The following is a 17,062-nucleotide window of genomic DNA, read 5'->3' on the forward strand; positions in this document are numbered from 1 at the left end:
TGCGATTTCGAAACTGGTGTGGGAATTCGGCTTCACACGATCAACCGTGTCCAGGGTGTATCAATAATGGTTGAATGCGGGTGTCACCGTCCACAACAGACGAACGACCGGCCGTCCAGCCACCCTCGATGACCGTGACCGGCGACATCTGAGACGGATTGTCAATAGTGACAGACGGGCAACTGTGCAACAAATCACGGCTCAATTCAACACAGGCCGTGCTAGACACGTCTCCCAGTGGGCAATCCGTAGGAACATGGGTTCTATGGGGTATAGGAGCCGGCGCCGCACACGGGTGCCACTGTTAACCCAACGTCATCGGGCACAACGCCGCGCATTTGTCGCCAGTCACCAGGGATGGACACTGTAACAACAGCGTAACGTGATATGGTCGGACGAATCACGATTTCAACTGCACCATGCCGATGGGAGGCACCGCGTATGGTGCAGACCACATGAAGCGATGGATCCCCCCTGCTTCGAAGGTGTGGTCCAGGGCGCTGGTGTCTCTGTTATGGTCTGGAGTGCATTTTCCTGGTATGGAATGGGCCGCCTAGTTATTCTGGAAGAGACTTTGAATGGTACGCGGTATGTTGAGCTGCTCGGAGATCATCTCCACCCATTTTTGGCCTTCCAGCGCCCAGACGGTTCTGTGGTGTTTCAAGATGATAACGCGCCGCCACATCGCTCCTACGTCGCCCGGGGATGGTTCCAGGAACATGCAGCGGAGGTCCAACGACTTCCATGGCCACCCAGGAACTTCGATATGAACCCTATAGAGCATATCTGGGATGTCCTGGATGCCATGGATCCTGCACCCACGAACAGATCAGCATTGGCGGCCGCTCTGCAAACGATTTGGCATCAGCTGCGTCCAGAGGACTACCAGGGACTTGTCGACTCACTTCCACGGCGTCTCACTGCAGTTCGCAGGGCCAGGGGAGGCCCCACACGCCATTAGGTGACTATCCCATGACATTTGCTAAGTCAGTGTTCTCTCATTGGATAGCTCTGCCACTATCTTTGGAGCACCACCTTACGCTTGTCTCTGTCAGTCAGTTTGTCTGGACGTCCACTTCTTGGCATGTTTCGCACAGAGTTAGCAACACAATACCGATCTATTACAGACTGCACTGTCGATCCGGATCTCTCGAGAAGTACTAAGATCTCCCGTAAAGATTTACACTGACTGTGAAGTCTGAAAACAAGCTTGTGCTCCTCTTGATTGGTTTATTTTCTCTTACGGTTCATACTGCCACCACTTTTCAATCGCACATACAAACACAGCTGCAGTTGACCTCGGACTGAACAACTGCTTGTCGGACGAGTTTTCGCCATATGGGAACTGCGCTTACAATCCTGTTTACAGAATGCTTTCATGTCCGTACGAATACTTACGACACGATAGCTGTTTGTGTTCCTTGATATTATGTCTTTAATACTAGAGAATGTATGCAGATTTTGTTCAGATCTTAGGTGCATAAAAATAAAGGAATGTATTTTTTGTAATACCATCAATCCTTATAATAAAATTCTTCCGGGCTGTTATGCCGTGGTCCACTCCTCTTGCTTCTCCCAGACGTTTCGACTACTGCTGCGGTAGTCATCTTCTGTGGCATCGTGTAGATACGCTCTCCTGTATCCCGCTGGCGACTGCGAAAGTTGTTTGGGAAGCAGCTGTATTTACAGTACTTTCGCAGTCGCCAGCGGGATACAGGAGAGCGTATCTACACGACGCCACAGAAGATGACTACCGCAGCAGTAGTCGAAACGTCTGGGAGAAGCGAGAGGAGTGGACCACGGCATAACAGCCCTGAAGAATTTTATTATATTGACACCGGCCGTGAAAGCCTTCATACTTTAATGACCATCAATCCTATTACTCTAGCTCCAGCAAGTATCGCATAGCAGCTGACTCAATGCTGCACACTGTTCGTCAGCACAGGTATACGAATACTTACGACATTAACTGTAGTTGAAATATCTTGGGACTGTAGTAGCTGAGGAATGGGATACGGAGAATTAAATCTTATTCAGGTTTGGGCAAACCAAACAAATTGTTCAACAGTATGAGAACCCTATTCACCAGTATAGGTCTCGTCCTTCACCTCCGAGTTCGGATGTTGCGATGCTATGTTTTCCCTGTCTTTCTGTAGGGTTTTGAAGGCTGGATGCTCAGCCCTTTGCAGGAGAGATGAATTGGAGCTTTCGAAATATACTTGTACAGAAGAATGCTTCGAATATCCTGGGTAGAAAGGAAGACAAATGAAGAAGGTCTGAACTTGTTAAATAACAAAACAAGGGCTTCTAACATTCGTCAAGCAACGAAAGCTCAGGTACATTATGAAAGGTGAACGATATGAACTTCTCCACTCATCATCGAGGGGAAAACTGAAGGAAGACGATCTGTGAGGAGACGGAGAAAATCCTGGCTTAAAGACCTGCGCCGCTGGCATGGACGCACTTCCACTGAAATATTTCGAGCCGTTGTTTCACCAGTCACCATAGCCAATTGGATCGCCAACCTTCGTACGGAGACGGCTTCCTAAGAAGAAGAAGAAGTAAAATACGGTTAGCATTCAAGCATAGATAAGCATATCCATGAAATCCGAATTTCAGGTTTCTCGAGAAACATGTTTTGCAACAGTTATCTTCCTTTCTTAATCCGTTTTCCCTCGGATTCAGCGAGGGATTCCATCTCTACAGCCTCAAGGCCAGTGTCCTGGAGCGTGAGACATTGGGTCGGGGATACAACTGGAAAGGATGACGAGTACCCCTCGCCCGGGCGGCCTAACCTGTTATGCTGAGCAGGGGTGGGGATGGGAAGATTTGAAGGGATAGGCAAGGAAGAGAGAAGGAAGCGGCTATGGCCTTAAATTAGGTACCATCCCTGCATTTGCCTGAAGGAGAAGCGAGAAACCACGGAAAACGACTCTTCGAGGATGGCTGAGGTAGGAATCGAAACCCCTCTATTCTTTTGACCACCCGAGGCTGAGTGAACCCCGTCCCAGCCCTCGTACCACTTTTCAAACTTCGTGGCTGAGCCAGGAATCGAACCTAGACCTCCGGAGGTGGCAGCTAATCACACTAACCCCTACACCACACAGGCGGTCTTGCATCACTTACCACTTTTTAAAACAACATTATACCTTGAACTAGTAATTTCTTTTGCAATTTGTCTATACATACCTACAAATCAAATCATCTGTATTGAAATGACATACATTTTTGAAGTTACTTGTTGGGCATGTTCCTTTTTGCTTTAGAATATCGGTCGTGGTTGCTTTTATGTGAAACTATTTGGAATTCGCTTACTTTGCAATTATCCCATTAGTAAGAATAGAACAAACTGGCCGAGTCGATAAAGGCGTGCTCGGTTCACCCGGAATGATGTTGGTTCGATTCCCCGTCACGAAGTCGACAAATTTAAGAAACGAGATTTCCACTTCCGGAGGCGCATTTGGTCCTGAGGTTAACTCAGGCTATTCAAAAAATGAGTACCAGGTTAATTTCTAGGGGCAAAGGCGGCCGGGCATATACTGTAGCTAGCCACTCCACTCCATCAAGTGACGGGGTTACGGCTAGTGGAAGCCTTTATCATCCACCCCTCCAGGGGCCTTCATGGCCTGTACGGGATGACTTTCCTACTGCCGGCTCCGGGGTGTAGAATACATGCCTCTTACGCGGGTGCCCCTGGTTCGATTCCCGGTCAGGTCAGGAATTTTTATCTGAATCTGAGGGCTGGTTCGAGGTCCAGTCCGCCTACGTGATTACAATTGAGGAGCTATCTGATGATGAGATGGTGGTCCCGGTATAGAAAGCCAAGTATAACGGCGGGAGGATTCGTTGTGCTGACCACATGACACCTCGCAATGTGCAGGCCTTGTGGTCACTTGGTAGGCTGTAGCCCTTCAGGGTTGCTGTCCACGGAGTTTAGAATAGTACAAATACAATTAATTTCAATTATCCAAACTTTATGGCATAAAGAAGCGTTATAAACCACAGCTGCCGGCCAGAGTGATTCTTAGAGAAAACACTCAAGAAAGGGAAAAGAAGAGAAAGTTCTTTGTCAAACAAAGACTGCAGGTGGAAAGTCTGTACCTAATATAAGAAGGCCGAACGGTTAGGGTCGCATAGCTGTGAGCTTGCTTTCGGGCGATAGTGGGTTCGAATCCCACCATCAACAGCCCTGAAGATGGTTTTTCGTGGTTTCCCATTTTCACACCAGGCAAATACTGGGGCTATTCCTTAAATAAGACCCTTTTCCATCCTTACGTCGCCAAAATCCCACGATGTGTCAGTGCGAAGTTAAACCACCAGCACCACTGAACAAGAAGAAAATTTCTCAAAGAACATTATGTGTGGAGTACGTCAGATGTTAAGACATCAAAACAAACATTATATTCTAAGCATAGACAGTTATATTTGTGTTCTTGGATGCACTGAATTGCAGATTCAGAAATCGATCCATCAATTACATACTTGTGCCATATCAGACCGGGAGAAGTTCAGTCAGGAGACCTCCTTCAGCAGTTTGTTTTACACTTAATACATTCCTCTGAAGACTGAACTGTATGGTGTTGAAACACCACTTTTCGAAAGTGTCAAAGCAGATACTTCTTCTTTTCTTCTTCTCCTTCTTATTCCTCCTCCTCTTCTTCTTCGTCCTCCTCTTCTTCTTCTTTACAATTTGCTTTACGTCGCACCGACACAGTTAGGTCTTATGGCGACGATGGGGTAGGAAATTGGAACTAATAAGGTTTCGGGGAAAGACAATGGGTTGGGATATAGTACTATATCTGAAATACTTATTTGATTATTGTTTGCATGAAGGAGCTATACCAAATGAATGGAGAGTTGCTATAGTAGCCCCTGTGTATAAAGGAAAGGGTGATAGATCTAAAGCTGAAAATTACAGGCTAGTCAGTTTGACATGCATTGCATGTAAGCTTTGGGAAAGCATTCTTTCTGATTATATTAAACATGTTTGCGAAATTAATGGTTCGATAGAAGGCAGTTCGGGTTTAGAGAAGGTTATTCCCCAGAAACGCAACTTGTAGGATTCCAGCAAGATATAACAGATATTCTGGATTCAGGAGGTCAACTGAACCGTATCGCGATTGACTTACCTAAGGTATCTGATAGGGAATATCATGAAAAACTACTGGTAAAAATGAGTGCAATTGAAGTAGACAAAAGAGTGAATGATTGGTGGCTATATTTCTAGAAAATAGAACTCAGAGAATTAGAGTACGCGCAGATTTATCTGATCCTGCAATACATAAGAGGGGAATTCCTCAAGGCAATATTATTGGACCTTTATGTTTTCTTATATAATACCAATGATATGAGTAAAGAAGTGGAATCAGAGATAAGGCGTTTTGCAGATGATGTTATTCTGTACAGAGTAATAGATAAGTTAAAATACTGTGGGAAACTGCAAAATGACATCGATAATGTTGTGAGATGGACAGAAGGCAACGGAATGATGATAAACGGGGTTAAAAGTCAGGTTGTGAGTTTCACAAATAGGAAAAGTCCTTTCTGTTTAATTACTGCAGTGATGGAATGAAAGTTCATTTTGGGGACCATTGTAAGTACCTAGGTGTTAATATAAGGAAAGATCTTCATTGGGGTAACCACATAAATATGATTGTACATAAAGGGTACAGATCTCTGCACATGGTTATGAGGGTATTTAGGGGTTGTAGCAAAGACGTAAAGGAGAGGCCATGAAAATATGTGGTAAGACCCCAACTAGAGTATGGTTCCAGTGTATGGGAACCTCACCAGGATTACTTGATTGAAGAAATGGAAAAAATCCAAAAAGTAGTTCGATTTGTTCTGGGTGATTTCCGACAAAAGAGTAGCGTTACAAAAATGTTGCAAAGTTTGCGCTGGGAAGACTTGGGAGAAAGAAAACAAGCTGCTCGACTAAGTGGTATGTTCCGAGCTGTCAGTGGAGAGATGGCGTGGAATGACATCAGTACACGAATAAGTTTGAGCGGTGTCTTTAAAAGTAGAAAAGATCAAAATATGAAGATAAAGCTGGAATTCAAGAGGACAAATTTGGGCAAATATTCGTTTATAGGAAGGGGAGTTAGGGATTGGAATAACTTTCCAAGGGAAATGTTCAATAAATTTCCAAATTCTATGCAATCATTTAAGAAAAGGCTAGGAAAATTCAGGTAGGGAATCTGGCACCTGGGCGACTGCCCTAAATGCAGATCAGTAGTGACTGACTGATGGATTGAAAGGGCTTGGAATGGGAACGTATTGACCGTGACCTTAATTAAGATACAGCCGAGCATTTTCCTGGTGTGAAAATGGAAAACCACAGAAAAGCATATTCAGGGCTGCTGGCAATGGGGTTCCAACCCACTATCTCCCGCATACAAGTTCACAGTTGCGCGCCGTTAACCGCACGGCCAACTCGCTCGGTCAGGTGTTTCTCAATTAGTTTTATCATCCTACTCGGGGACAATAAGAACAGCTGTGGAATTATTTTCATTATTTCCTGAAGAATGATCCTCTTCACATTCTTGATGCTATAATTAGGCTACGAATTCCTATAGGCTAATTTTGCTTGTTCCGTCTTTTTGTTTGTATCTCACTCCTTTTGCAGCTGCCACTGGAAATGAAAATGAAAATCCACAACCTGTTTCCAGTCATCTGACCGGATCTGGAATGGAATAAATGAATCCCCCATCTAGCAGCGAGGATAGGAAATGTACCGGCTGCCGATGCCTGTCGCACTGCTCTGGGGCAATGATAAATGACTGATATATGAGACGAAATGTTAATGGAGAGTGTTGCTGGAATGAAATAGGACAGGGAAAACCGGAGTACCAGAGAAAAACATGTCCTGCCTCCGCTTTGTCCAGCGCAAATCTCACATAGAGTGACCGGGATTTGAACCACGTTATCCCCACTGGAAATATCTTTTACAAAAGTATTTCCAAAAGTATTTCCCCCTTCCCCTTATATTACACTTAAAACTAAATATTCAAGTTTTTAAATAACGACGACTTAATATTCCTTTGTAAAAAAAAATACAGGTGCTGTTAAATTACAATGTTCCAAATCCACATTTCGCCACTTGTCACGATATCATGATTCTTTGATTGGATCTTTGATTGGATATACGAACTTGTTCTTTGCTTGAATTACCATTGCGGGCATGTTTTGGCATGAAGCCTAGAAATAAAAAAAGCAAACAAGCAGGGATATATTTCATTTTGCCACCTAAAGTTATCGTAAACATATGCAATTTCTGGTCTTGTTGTCTATTATACAACTGCACTTGAAACTACCGGTATTCTTTTATTATCCGGTGGATATATTTGTTTCTGCATGAATCCTCTCGAGATTTTGCTTGTTTTGTTTAGAATTCACACGCGTCATTTACTTCTCTTTTCAATTACTAGGTCTATGGAACTTGTGTTATTTTGATATGACTGTAGCAGAAATGATTGCTGGTTCAGATGGGAATATTGGCAGAAGAGCTCTCGCAAAGAAGAGATAAAGGATAAACTGTGAATTAACCCTGGTGAATGAAACTGTGCATATGAGCTGGCTTCGGTAGTGGAGTCGTGCATTGCGAGTGGAGGAAGAAAGGCTTCGTAGGAGCTAACGCTGCCTTTTCTTCCGCTTGCTCGTGTCAGACTCGTCCCCTCTTTCTTTTAACCGTGCCATAATTCTTCGAACTTCTTCCAATTTTCGTCGTATTAGTGTTAGAAAAGTATAGTTGCCCAGCTGTAGTTTCTTAAAAAAACATCACCACCACTGAAAACGTCGCTAACTACATTTATCCATGAAGAGTTCAAGGCGATGGTTTCATAGTCCTGTACCTGAATTATAATGTTTTACTTGCTTGCATACAACCGAAAAGTGGAGTTGGGGTATGGGAGTGTGGGGGCTAGGGTATGATTGGTACAGTTGAGTAGCTGCTGGACTGACACATGGATGGCCGAGGCTCGATTCCAGTACGACCCGGGGTAGGACATTCACTTGGCTTCGGGAAAAATATTCATCCTTTACAACTCGGTCAAAACCCAAAGTGAACTAGTATGGATCCAGTATTCCTACGCTTGTCTACTGTAATCTGAAGAAAGTTTTTTACCAGCTTGCACGCAAGATCACATCACTAGCTAAATGTTGGACCCACGGAGCTCACGAAATAATCCTCAGGTATCTGTGGAACTTTCTAATTTTCAGCTCCTCATTTCTTGGAAAGAATGTATTCAATGATCTGGTCATCCATCATAGTCTCGTGCAATGCTCCGAAAGGAACAACCGTGCTAGTAATGGCTCTGAAAGTACATCTGTCACTCAATAGTGATTAACATGATAAGATAATACAGTGGGGCAGGCATTACATAATGAGAAACAAAACAGTTCCAACCATTAGCTTTGTATGGGACACGCTTAAGAAGATTGTAATGGACACGTTTTCCAACACTGAAAGTTAAGGGAATTCAGGACGTTTAAACAAAAATCACTCAGTTGATCGACATTCATTGTTTTCGAGTTCGTATTAACGAGTTCAGAAGAGTTTCAGTAACATGAACGTTTTTAAAGTATTCAACCTCTTTAGGTCTTCTCTTTCGTGAAATTACCAGCGTTTCGTTGCAGTATGACAGCGCGTTCATCAGTTGGATTGGCACATCCTTCCAAGACGGTGACTTCTAGCAAGCCGTTGAGATACCTACCGAAAAGGTTTCGATCTCACTGCCCTCTACTACGAACCGTTCAGACTCTGAGTAGTAATGGAGTCAGTGTAACACTCGAATGTTAAAAAATGTGGCAGGGGAAGGCTTGGGCCACACTTGCGTGATTTAAAGCTGCGTTACTGCGTGTTTTCACGCAGCTGGACGGCAGGACCCATGGCCACACGTGTAATTGCACGGCGTGATTTTATTAGTGTGTTGCATATTGTAAAGTAGCTCTGCATATGGAAGGAATTCCATTAAATAATTATACCGTCGTTGCGTTATGTGCTGCGTTGGTTGTTCGTCGTCGTCATCAAAGGAAATATTAGATCCACGCTATAATAAGTGACAGGTTATCAAGTGAACAATTTGTGCTCCTACACAATAAACTAAAAGACAACCAAGAGAAAGTTTTTGGTTTTATAGAATGTCTGTGAACTCATCTAAAATGATTTTCTGTTTGTTGAAAAAATGCTTTCAGGAAAATAAACACAACGTCTTCCCCAAACACAGCGCTCGTTGCCGATAATCATGGATCTCTCTTCATCCCTTAATTCAGGCGTCATCACGTAGTCGCTCTACGGAGCCGGTGTTACTTGCTCCGCTTGGGAAGGGTGTTTGTCACGTGACAAGAGAGCATCAGTCAGGCGGGTTGCATACCGTGGCCGTACTGTACTTTCGCCATTGGCCTTCAGTACATACTACGTCATGCACTTGCCCCACTTCTTCCCCTACTTGCTCGCTAAGCTGCTCTTGTTCCTCGGGAGCGGGGAGCAAACTGGCTCCGAAGGCATTTCGCACTCGATTGACGATGGCTGCCTTAGTTTTTCAATTCTTGGTCCTTTGTATCGTAGAGGCGCGTGAATTTTCGTACCTCCAAAATTATTAATTGACTGTCCAATTCCATTTTGCAAATGGAAAGTACTAAACGAACACAGATTGACCACGCGCAATATTTACACAAGAGCACAGTACCGCAACGTCTTTATTCCGCAAGTGCGGCGAGCCACTGAACAGGAGAACACTCAAACAAAATGGACCTCGGCGCATTCTCGAGCGGGCGACCTTGAAGACGCGCCTTGTCTGGTGTCCCGCAGCGGGAAATCACGTTGTGTGTGGCCGGTCCCGTCCAAATTAGTGTTGTGCATTTTTGGCGCGAGAGTTCACGCAGTAACGCAGCGTGAAATCACGCAAGTATGGCCCTAGTCTAATGCTACTCCTGATCAAGCCACGTTGCCTTGTAACTCAACCAGGCTGCCGGGGTTTGAAGAACATCGAAAGATCTAAACCATCCTCCTGAATACGGACAAACCGTGTGGGACTGAAAACCATAGTATTAAGCATATCATTCAGATATGTTCATTACGAGTGTTTTCTAACGACCCGGAGGAATTTCTGACTGGCGAAAGATAAAGTGATCAAACCTACATGTCTGTAATATTTCTGACGAGGGAACGGTACGAAGTCGGACGGCGAATTTCGATTTGATTTTTACATATTCGTGAAGGTCTTTTAAAGCTGAAACAGGTAGTGGAAGTCTAATTTTTCGCTGGTCCATTTTAAGGCGCCATTTGGGAGCTCAAAGTTGGCGGTGCGCGCAGTGAATTGTACAGTACATGCCGGCACACGTCAGCGCTCACAGCCAGCGGCTGTCTTGCCTCGCCTTACCTCTCCACTCCTTCGGTACTCCTCTGTCCCCCACCACATACGGCTGCCTACAGTTGTGTACACGGGATTGCGGGTGAAGACTGACGTTAGTTGGGACATTTTATTTACAAAGATGAATTCATTATGGATTAAATAAATAATAAAAATAGTTTACAAACCACTACTTAACATACAAATAATACATAATAAAATATCATCTGCATCATCATGACATTCGAAGTGTTCAAGAAATGGCTTTATTCTAACACAGCCTGGCATTGGTTCATTGTACATGGCATGATAGTTTAAATCTAACAGAAAATGTGAATAACAAAACACAAGACAACAACGTGCGTACCTTATAAACCAAAAATTGGTACAATCATTTCCAGAACACTTTTTATCAGTCAAATCATGAAAATTCGCTTGCGAAACAGTATGGAGTTGTGGTATATTGTCATTAATGGAATAACCACCCGCTTTCCACCCATTTTTCAGCATCGGTACAAAACAATCAGCTTGTAATTGGTTATGTGCTAGTATTTTATTAGTTATAATGAAAAGTCTGTTTTGGGGTTTTAATTTTGACTGGCCGTGTAAATTCCTTACCCGGCAAATGTTTTCCATTTGACGGACGAAACATTTTAGTTGTCGGAAGAGTCCAAGGTCACACGGCTGGCAAAGATACGTAGTTCCTTTCGGTCTGTATTCAATGTGTACATGTTTGTTCGTCAGGGATTCAAGTTGTGCATTTTTGCCCTGGCCACTGAATGAATCTATGAGAAGAAGATTTCTTCCGTCTTTCCTGTAACTGCGGATGGGAAACGTTTTGACACCAGTCACGTACATGCCCTTTCCCCATTTTCCCGGAAAATGAACAAACAATTACGACAAATTTAAAGGCATCCTTATAGGCTTTGATACTTTCTTGTACTCTAGGTCCAAACTTTCCATTAATTTCTTGGAAAACGATCAAGAATAACTGTCCCACTTCTCCAGCTTTAGAAATGTGATATTCCACTGTGTGGGAGTGCGTAAAACTATTTCGGCAAACAAGCGTAGCAAGAACATCTTTCACACCACGAAAAACATAACTTCTCTGTGTTGCCATTTCGTACTCAAATCGGGACTGGTCCGAATTCCAGATATTGGCATCCGGGATCTCTTTCGTTTCTTGCAATTCATTAATGAATGTTAGAAACTTTTTAGCCACTTCGTGTCGTACTTCTTCGTCTGTTTTAAACGTTTTACTGACTAGTTTGGTTACTTTTCGGAACCGAATTTTCAAACGCCTTTTAAGGTTTGTCAAGTATGAGTTGCTTTGGAGAGAGTGTTTGGGGCAATACAACTCTCTACCCTCACCACTCCAACGCTCAATGTCCGATTTTGTGACATATAAATAACGCATCCTTGCCTTGGTGAACTCTTCTCTCACATAAGCTTGAACCATTGCACATTTCCTAATTTCTCCATTGTGTTCAACGTGGTTCAAGATTCCATAAATTTGTCTCCGAGTCATCTTATACTTCCGTTCGGCGTACATAGGACCTCGTTCCTTTACTTTTTGATACATGTCCAAGAATGATTCGGAATCATAATCTTCCAGTGACTTACAGGGTCTTCCTCGGCCATCACAAGATTTATTATCTTCGTTAAACTCATCTCCGTGTTTGCGTTTTTTCGGTGTTGTTGTCCCTTCCTCAACGCCATCTCCGTCTTCTGAATCAACGAAAACGGCTTTTTCCTCCTGAATAAATTCGCATTTTCCCTCCAAAATTACATCAAACCTTGTCTTTATTTGTGCATACATGATTTGCTCTTCATCAGAAAGCTCTGTAGCTTCCTGAATATTAACACCGTAGGCATTAATAAGAGCTGCAGTAATGTTGAAAGCGGTCAGAACAAAGTAAAGAATCCAATGCGATCTCCTGTACGTGGAATAGCCATCAGTCGTTGAGAACTTGACCGAATAGAACAGGACTCGCCGTCTCATATGCACAACTGTTGGCAGCCGTATGTGGTGGGGGACAGAGGAGAACCGAAGGAGTGGAGAGGGAAGGCGAGGCAGGGCAGCCGCTGGCCGTGAGCGCTGACGTGTGCCAGCATGTACTGTACAATTCAGGACGCGCACCGCCAACTTTGAGCACCCAAATGCCCCCTTAAAAAAGACCAGCGAAAAATTAGACTTCCACTACCTGTTTCAGCTTAAAAAGACCTTCACGAATATGTAAAAATCAAATCGAAATTCGCCGTCCGACTTCGTACCGTTCCCTCGTGAGTGGAAGGGGGCTTCGATTCCCACCTCAGCTATCCTCAAAGTAGATTTTCTTGGTTTCCTACTTTTTCTCCAGACAAATTGTACCTAACTTAAGGCCACAACCGCCTCCTTCCCTCTTCCTTGTCTATGCCTTCCAATCTTCCCATCCTCCCACAATGCCGCTGTTCAGCATAGCAGATGAGTTACTGGTCCTCCTTCGCAGTTGTATTTAGCAGACCCAAACTCTCACTTTACAGGACATTGTCATTGAGGCGGTAGAGGTGGGATCCCTCGCTGAGTCCGAAGGAAAATCCAACCCTGGAGGGTAAACGGATAAAGGAAGAAAGAAAGAAAGAAGAACGATTATTATTATTATTATTATTATTATTATTATTACTATATCATTCATGTAGATAGTAATTAAACTTGTGGCCTCGACCTGAGGTGTTGCAGCTCTCTCCAGGCACACCCCGAGTGGAGGTGATCTGCATATATTATTTTAACCATATGCGAGCTCTCCTGCCATTCTTGAAACCCCGGCAGTACCGCGAATCGAACTCGAGCCTTCGAGAACGGCAGGTAATAGCGCTGTCCGAAAAAAAATGTCAGCGAAGGAAGTACGGTATATTTTCCAAGAGAGACCGTTAACCTTGCGACACTAACTGAAATTGGCACGGGAAATTTTAAAAGGTTTCGCTTGGATGTTTTTGGTTTTGAATATTTTTATGTCTACATCAGTAGTAAACGGGTTGTTGTATTAGTTACCGTCCTTCGATTCCTGGGTTCGATTCCCGGTACTGCCAGAAATTTAAGATTAGCATGAGGTTTCATATATGTCTGCGTCAATTTTCAAAGGGGAATACTGTAACTTCGTAAATAATTGTTTTATGTAGCCAAATATGTTAATCCAACTGATAGGCCTACTGCCACACCGCGGCAAAACTTCACGATCGATAAACCCTATCTTGTACTTACCTAACATAGACTACATATCGTTGCTGAACCTAGAAAAATCGCTATGTGATAATATTTCAGCTTATAACTCTGACCAGAAACGTTCTGTATTGCATGACCTATATCAACGAATTTTTGTTCTTTAAGTGATTCATGTGCTGCGGGTCAGTAATTCTCCCCTGAACATTGTCACATAACGGTATTTTGAGTCGCAACAACGAGATTTTCTCCCCAATAAGGTATTTTTAACCCTTATTTTATTTCTTCCCGTGGTGTAGGGGTAGCGTGCCTGCCTCTTACCCGGAGGCCCCGGGTTCGATTCCCGGCCAGGTAAGGGATTTTTACCTGGACCTGAGGGCTGGTTCAAGGTCCACTCAGCCTACATGATTAGAATTGAGGAGCTATCTGACGGTGAGACAGCGGCCCCGGTCTAGAAAGCCAAGAATAACGGCCAAGAGGATTGGTCGTGCTGACCACACGACACCTCGTATTCTTCAGGCCTTCGGGCTGAGCAGCGGTCACTTGGTAGGCCACGGCCCTTCAAGGGCTGTAGTGCCATGGGGTTTGGTTTGGATTTTATTTCTTATCTTACCGAGCTCGATAGCTGCAGTCGCTTAAGTGCGGCCAGTATCCAGTAATCGGGAGATAGTGGGTTCGAGCCCCACTGTCGGCAGCCCTGAAGATGGTTTTCCGTGGTTTCCCATTTTCACACAAGGCAAATGCCGGGGCTGTACCTTAATTAAGGCCACGGCCGCTTTCTTCCAATTCCTAGGCCATTCCTATCCCATCGTCGCCATAAGACATATCTGTGTCGGTGCGACGTAAAGCAAAATAGCAAAAAAAAAAAAAAAAAAATATTATCTTCGTGCACATTGTTTCAGTGAGTGAGTTAATAGATCACGTCTATATTTTCAGGCTCCGCTGAGCCAGGCGGCCTTAGATGACGCTGCAACCACCGCCGCTATTCTACCCCGTCCCGACGAGGATGACACACCAGCGCCAGGAAGTCAGCTGAGACAGTACTTCGTGGCCACAGCAGGTAATGCATTCATTTTCTTCACTGTAAAAGATAGTGGCGATACTTGTTTAATAATGAGTCTTCATCGTTGCTGATGTTCTACTTTAGAATAAAAGTGTGTCGACATTTCTAAGCCACGTACACATACCACATGAGAATCTGTATTTCCTACGATGTACTATACTGCTAATAATAAGAGTTGGTGTGTGACATTTCTTAGAGGGAGGTCCGTTTACTGCCTGCCGAGGCGGGATAAAGAGAGTGGCTGTGTGGTTACCATAGAAACGAGGGTGGGGCGACTGCGGTTGCCATGGAGATAAAACTTCAGGGCAGCTCGTCTTGCTGGGAGTTGCCAAACCTCTCACTGTCACTGATAAGAACCTGATTGTTTGTATAAGAGTGATCGCAAATGGGACGACACCATCTGGCCAGGTAGTCTACCACAGATCACAGCGGTCAGAATGAAGGAGGGAACAAGTGAGCCGGAAGCGAGGGGTAAGAGCATGTAGAAAGGAATGCTGGAATGTGGCAACATCGTGAAATGGCACGTGCAGTGTTCCTCCCTCCAACCTTACCTGTCAGACGCCAACTTTAGTTAAGTCTAGTATAGATAGAGGACTTGAATACCCAGATGTCAACACAGGCGCGGACGTTCTCCGCTTCATACCTAATTGTAACTTAATAGCTTTTCAGTTTGTCGAATACACAAGTAGAATATAAACATTACACTATAGCATACCTGTACAAATATGTATTATTAAACAAGGAACAAAAATAGTGGGTATTTTTATTTCACTTGTGTGTTCGACAGATTGAACAGCTTTTAAGTTACGTTTAGCTGAATCGACAGGTCGGTAGACGCTGGTCCGTGGTCGAACAGCTCTGCACTCTGACCGGCCAACCGAGTAGAGAGGGGTGGCCACGGCTATACGGTGGCTCTTCGCCTCTGCATACGGGAGACGTGACAGAGCTGGACCTCACGGTTGGTCCCAACCGTCGGCTGTTCCGAGAATGGTTGTCCGTGGTTCTCCATTCTCCTGCACTAAGGCGAATGCCGGGACAGTTCCTGGTATAGACCACGGCCACCAACACTCTCACCTTCTCCGAGCATCTCCTTCACCGTAACAAATCTCCCTGCCTAGAGACGGCGTCACCGTCTAAGAGGCCCGCCTCCCTCTTCAGCAATCAAAACATTTTAGTAGAAGTAGAGTCGACACTGGAAAAAAAAATATCACTCTACAGCAGAATTGCACAGGATTCTTGCACGCATGAAGTGCACAGTGCAAGTGTGCAAAGTGGGTGGGTCGAAACTGCACCCCCCACACACACTCCATCCGTTCCCATTCCCCTCCAAATGCTAATGCGTTCTCGCGCTGCGTGTGTCTCTTTCCCATTGCTTGTGTAGTTATATGAATGCGCCTTCATCTTCATTTTTATAACTGTTGGAAAAATACATATTTCCTTTTTTTAATGTTTACACCTAAAATACATGGAATTATACACATTACCATCTGTCTTGTTTCATAAATATGATTGTTCAGAATTTGAAGATTCCTATACATGGTGAAAATCTTCAGCCTGTTCCCAGTTTAAACCGGGTCAAGAATGTAATGAAACCGAGCTCGATAGCTGAAGTCGCTTAAGTGCGGCCAGTATCCAGTATTCGGGAGATAGTAGGTTCGAACCCCACTGTCGGCAGCCCTGAAGATGGTTTTCCGTGGTTTCCCATTTTCACACCAGGCAAGTGCTGGGGCTGTACCTTAATTAAGGCCACGGCCGCTTCTTTCTCATTCCTAGGCCTTTCTTCTCCCATCGTCGCCGTAAGACCTATCTGTGTCGGCGCGACGTAAAGCAACTAGCAGAATGTAATGAATGAAGTCCCAATCTAGCGGACAGGAACTATACTCGCTACCGAAATGTAATGAAATGGTATTAGAGAGTGTTGCCGGAATGGATGAAGACAGGGTAAACCGGAGTGTCCGGAGAAAAACCTGCCCCACATCTGCTTTGTCCAGCACAATGGAGTGATCGGGATTTGAATCACGGAACCAAGTGATGAGAGGCCGGCACTATTGAGGCCGTGGTTTTTCATTTCCCATTTTCCTATACCGCGTGTAACAATAATGCAGGCCTAACTTCAGGACACATTCAATCAGTCAGTCACTACTGATGTGCATTTAGGGCACTCGCCCAGGTGGCAGATTTCCTATCTGTTGTTTTCCTAGCCTTTTCTTCAATGATTTCAAAGAAATTGGAACATTATTGAACATCTCCCTTGGTAATTGTTCCAATCCATAACTCTCCTTCCTATAAAGGAATATTTACCCCAATTTGTCCTCTTGCATTTTAACTTAATCTTCATATTGTGATCTTTCCTACTTTTAAAGACGCCACTCAAACTTATTCGTCTACTAATGTCAATCCACGCCATCTCTCCGCTGTCAGCTCGGAACATACCACTCAGTCGAACAGCTC

At 44.2% G+C, this 17,062-nt stretch overlaps 1 protein-coding gene across 2 annotated transcripts in view; it reads left to right on the top strand.

The window, feature by feature from the left end:
- The window catches only part of LOC136877242 (facilitated trehalose transporter Tret1), a 137,446-nt gene that overhangs the window by 71,147 nt on the left and 49,237 nt on the right, over window positions 1-17,062 (top strand). For both annotated transcript variants that reach the window (XM_067151101.2, XM_067151102.2), the window contains exon 2: window positions 14,485-14,608. In XM_067151101.2, coding sequence (XP_067007202.2) covers window positions 14,485-14,608 — 124 coding nt within the window. The remainder of the gene's footprint in view (window positions 1-14,484; window positions 14,609-17,062) is intronic.

Source organism: Anabrus simplex, chromosome 7 (genome assembly GCF_040414725.1).
Source record: "Anabrus simplex isolate iqAnaSimp1 chromosome 7, ASM4041472v1, whole genome shotgun sequence".
In the NCBI taxonomy this organism is placed as follows: domain Eukaryota; kingdom Metazoa; phylum Arthropoda; class Insecta; order Orthoptera; family Tettigoniidae; genus Anabrus; species Anabrus simplex.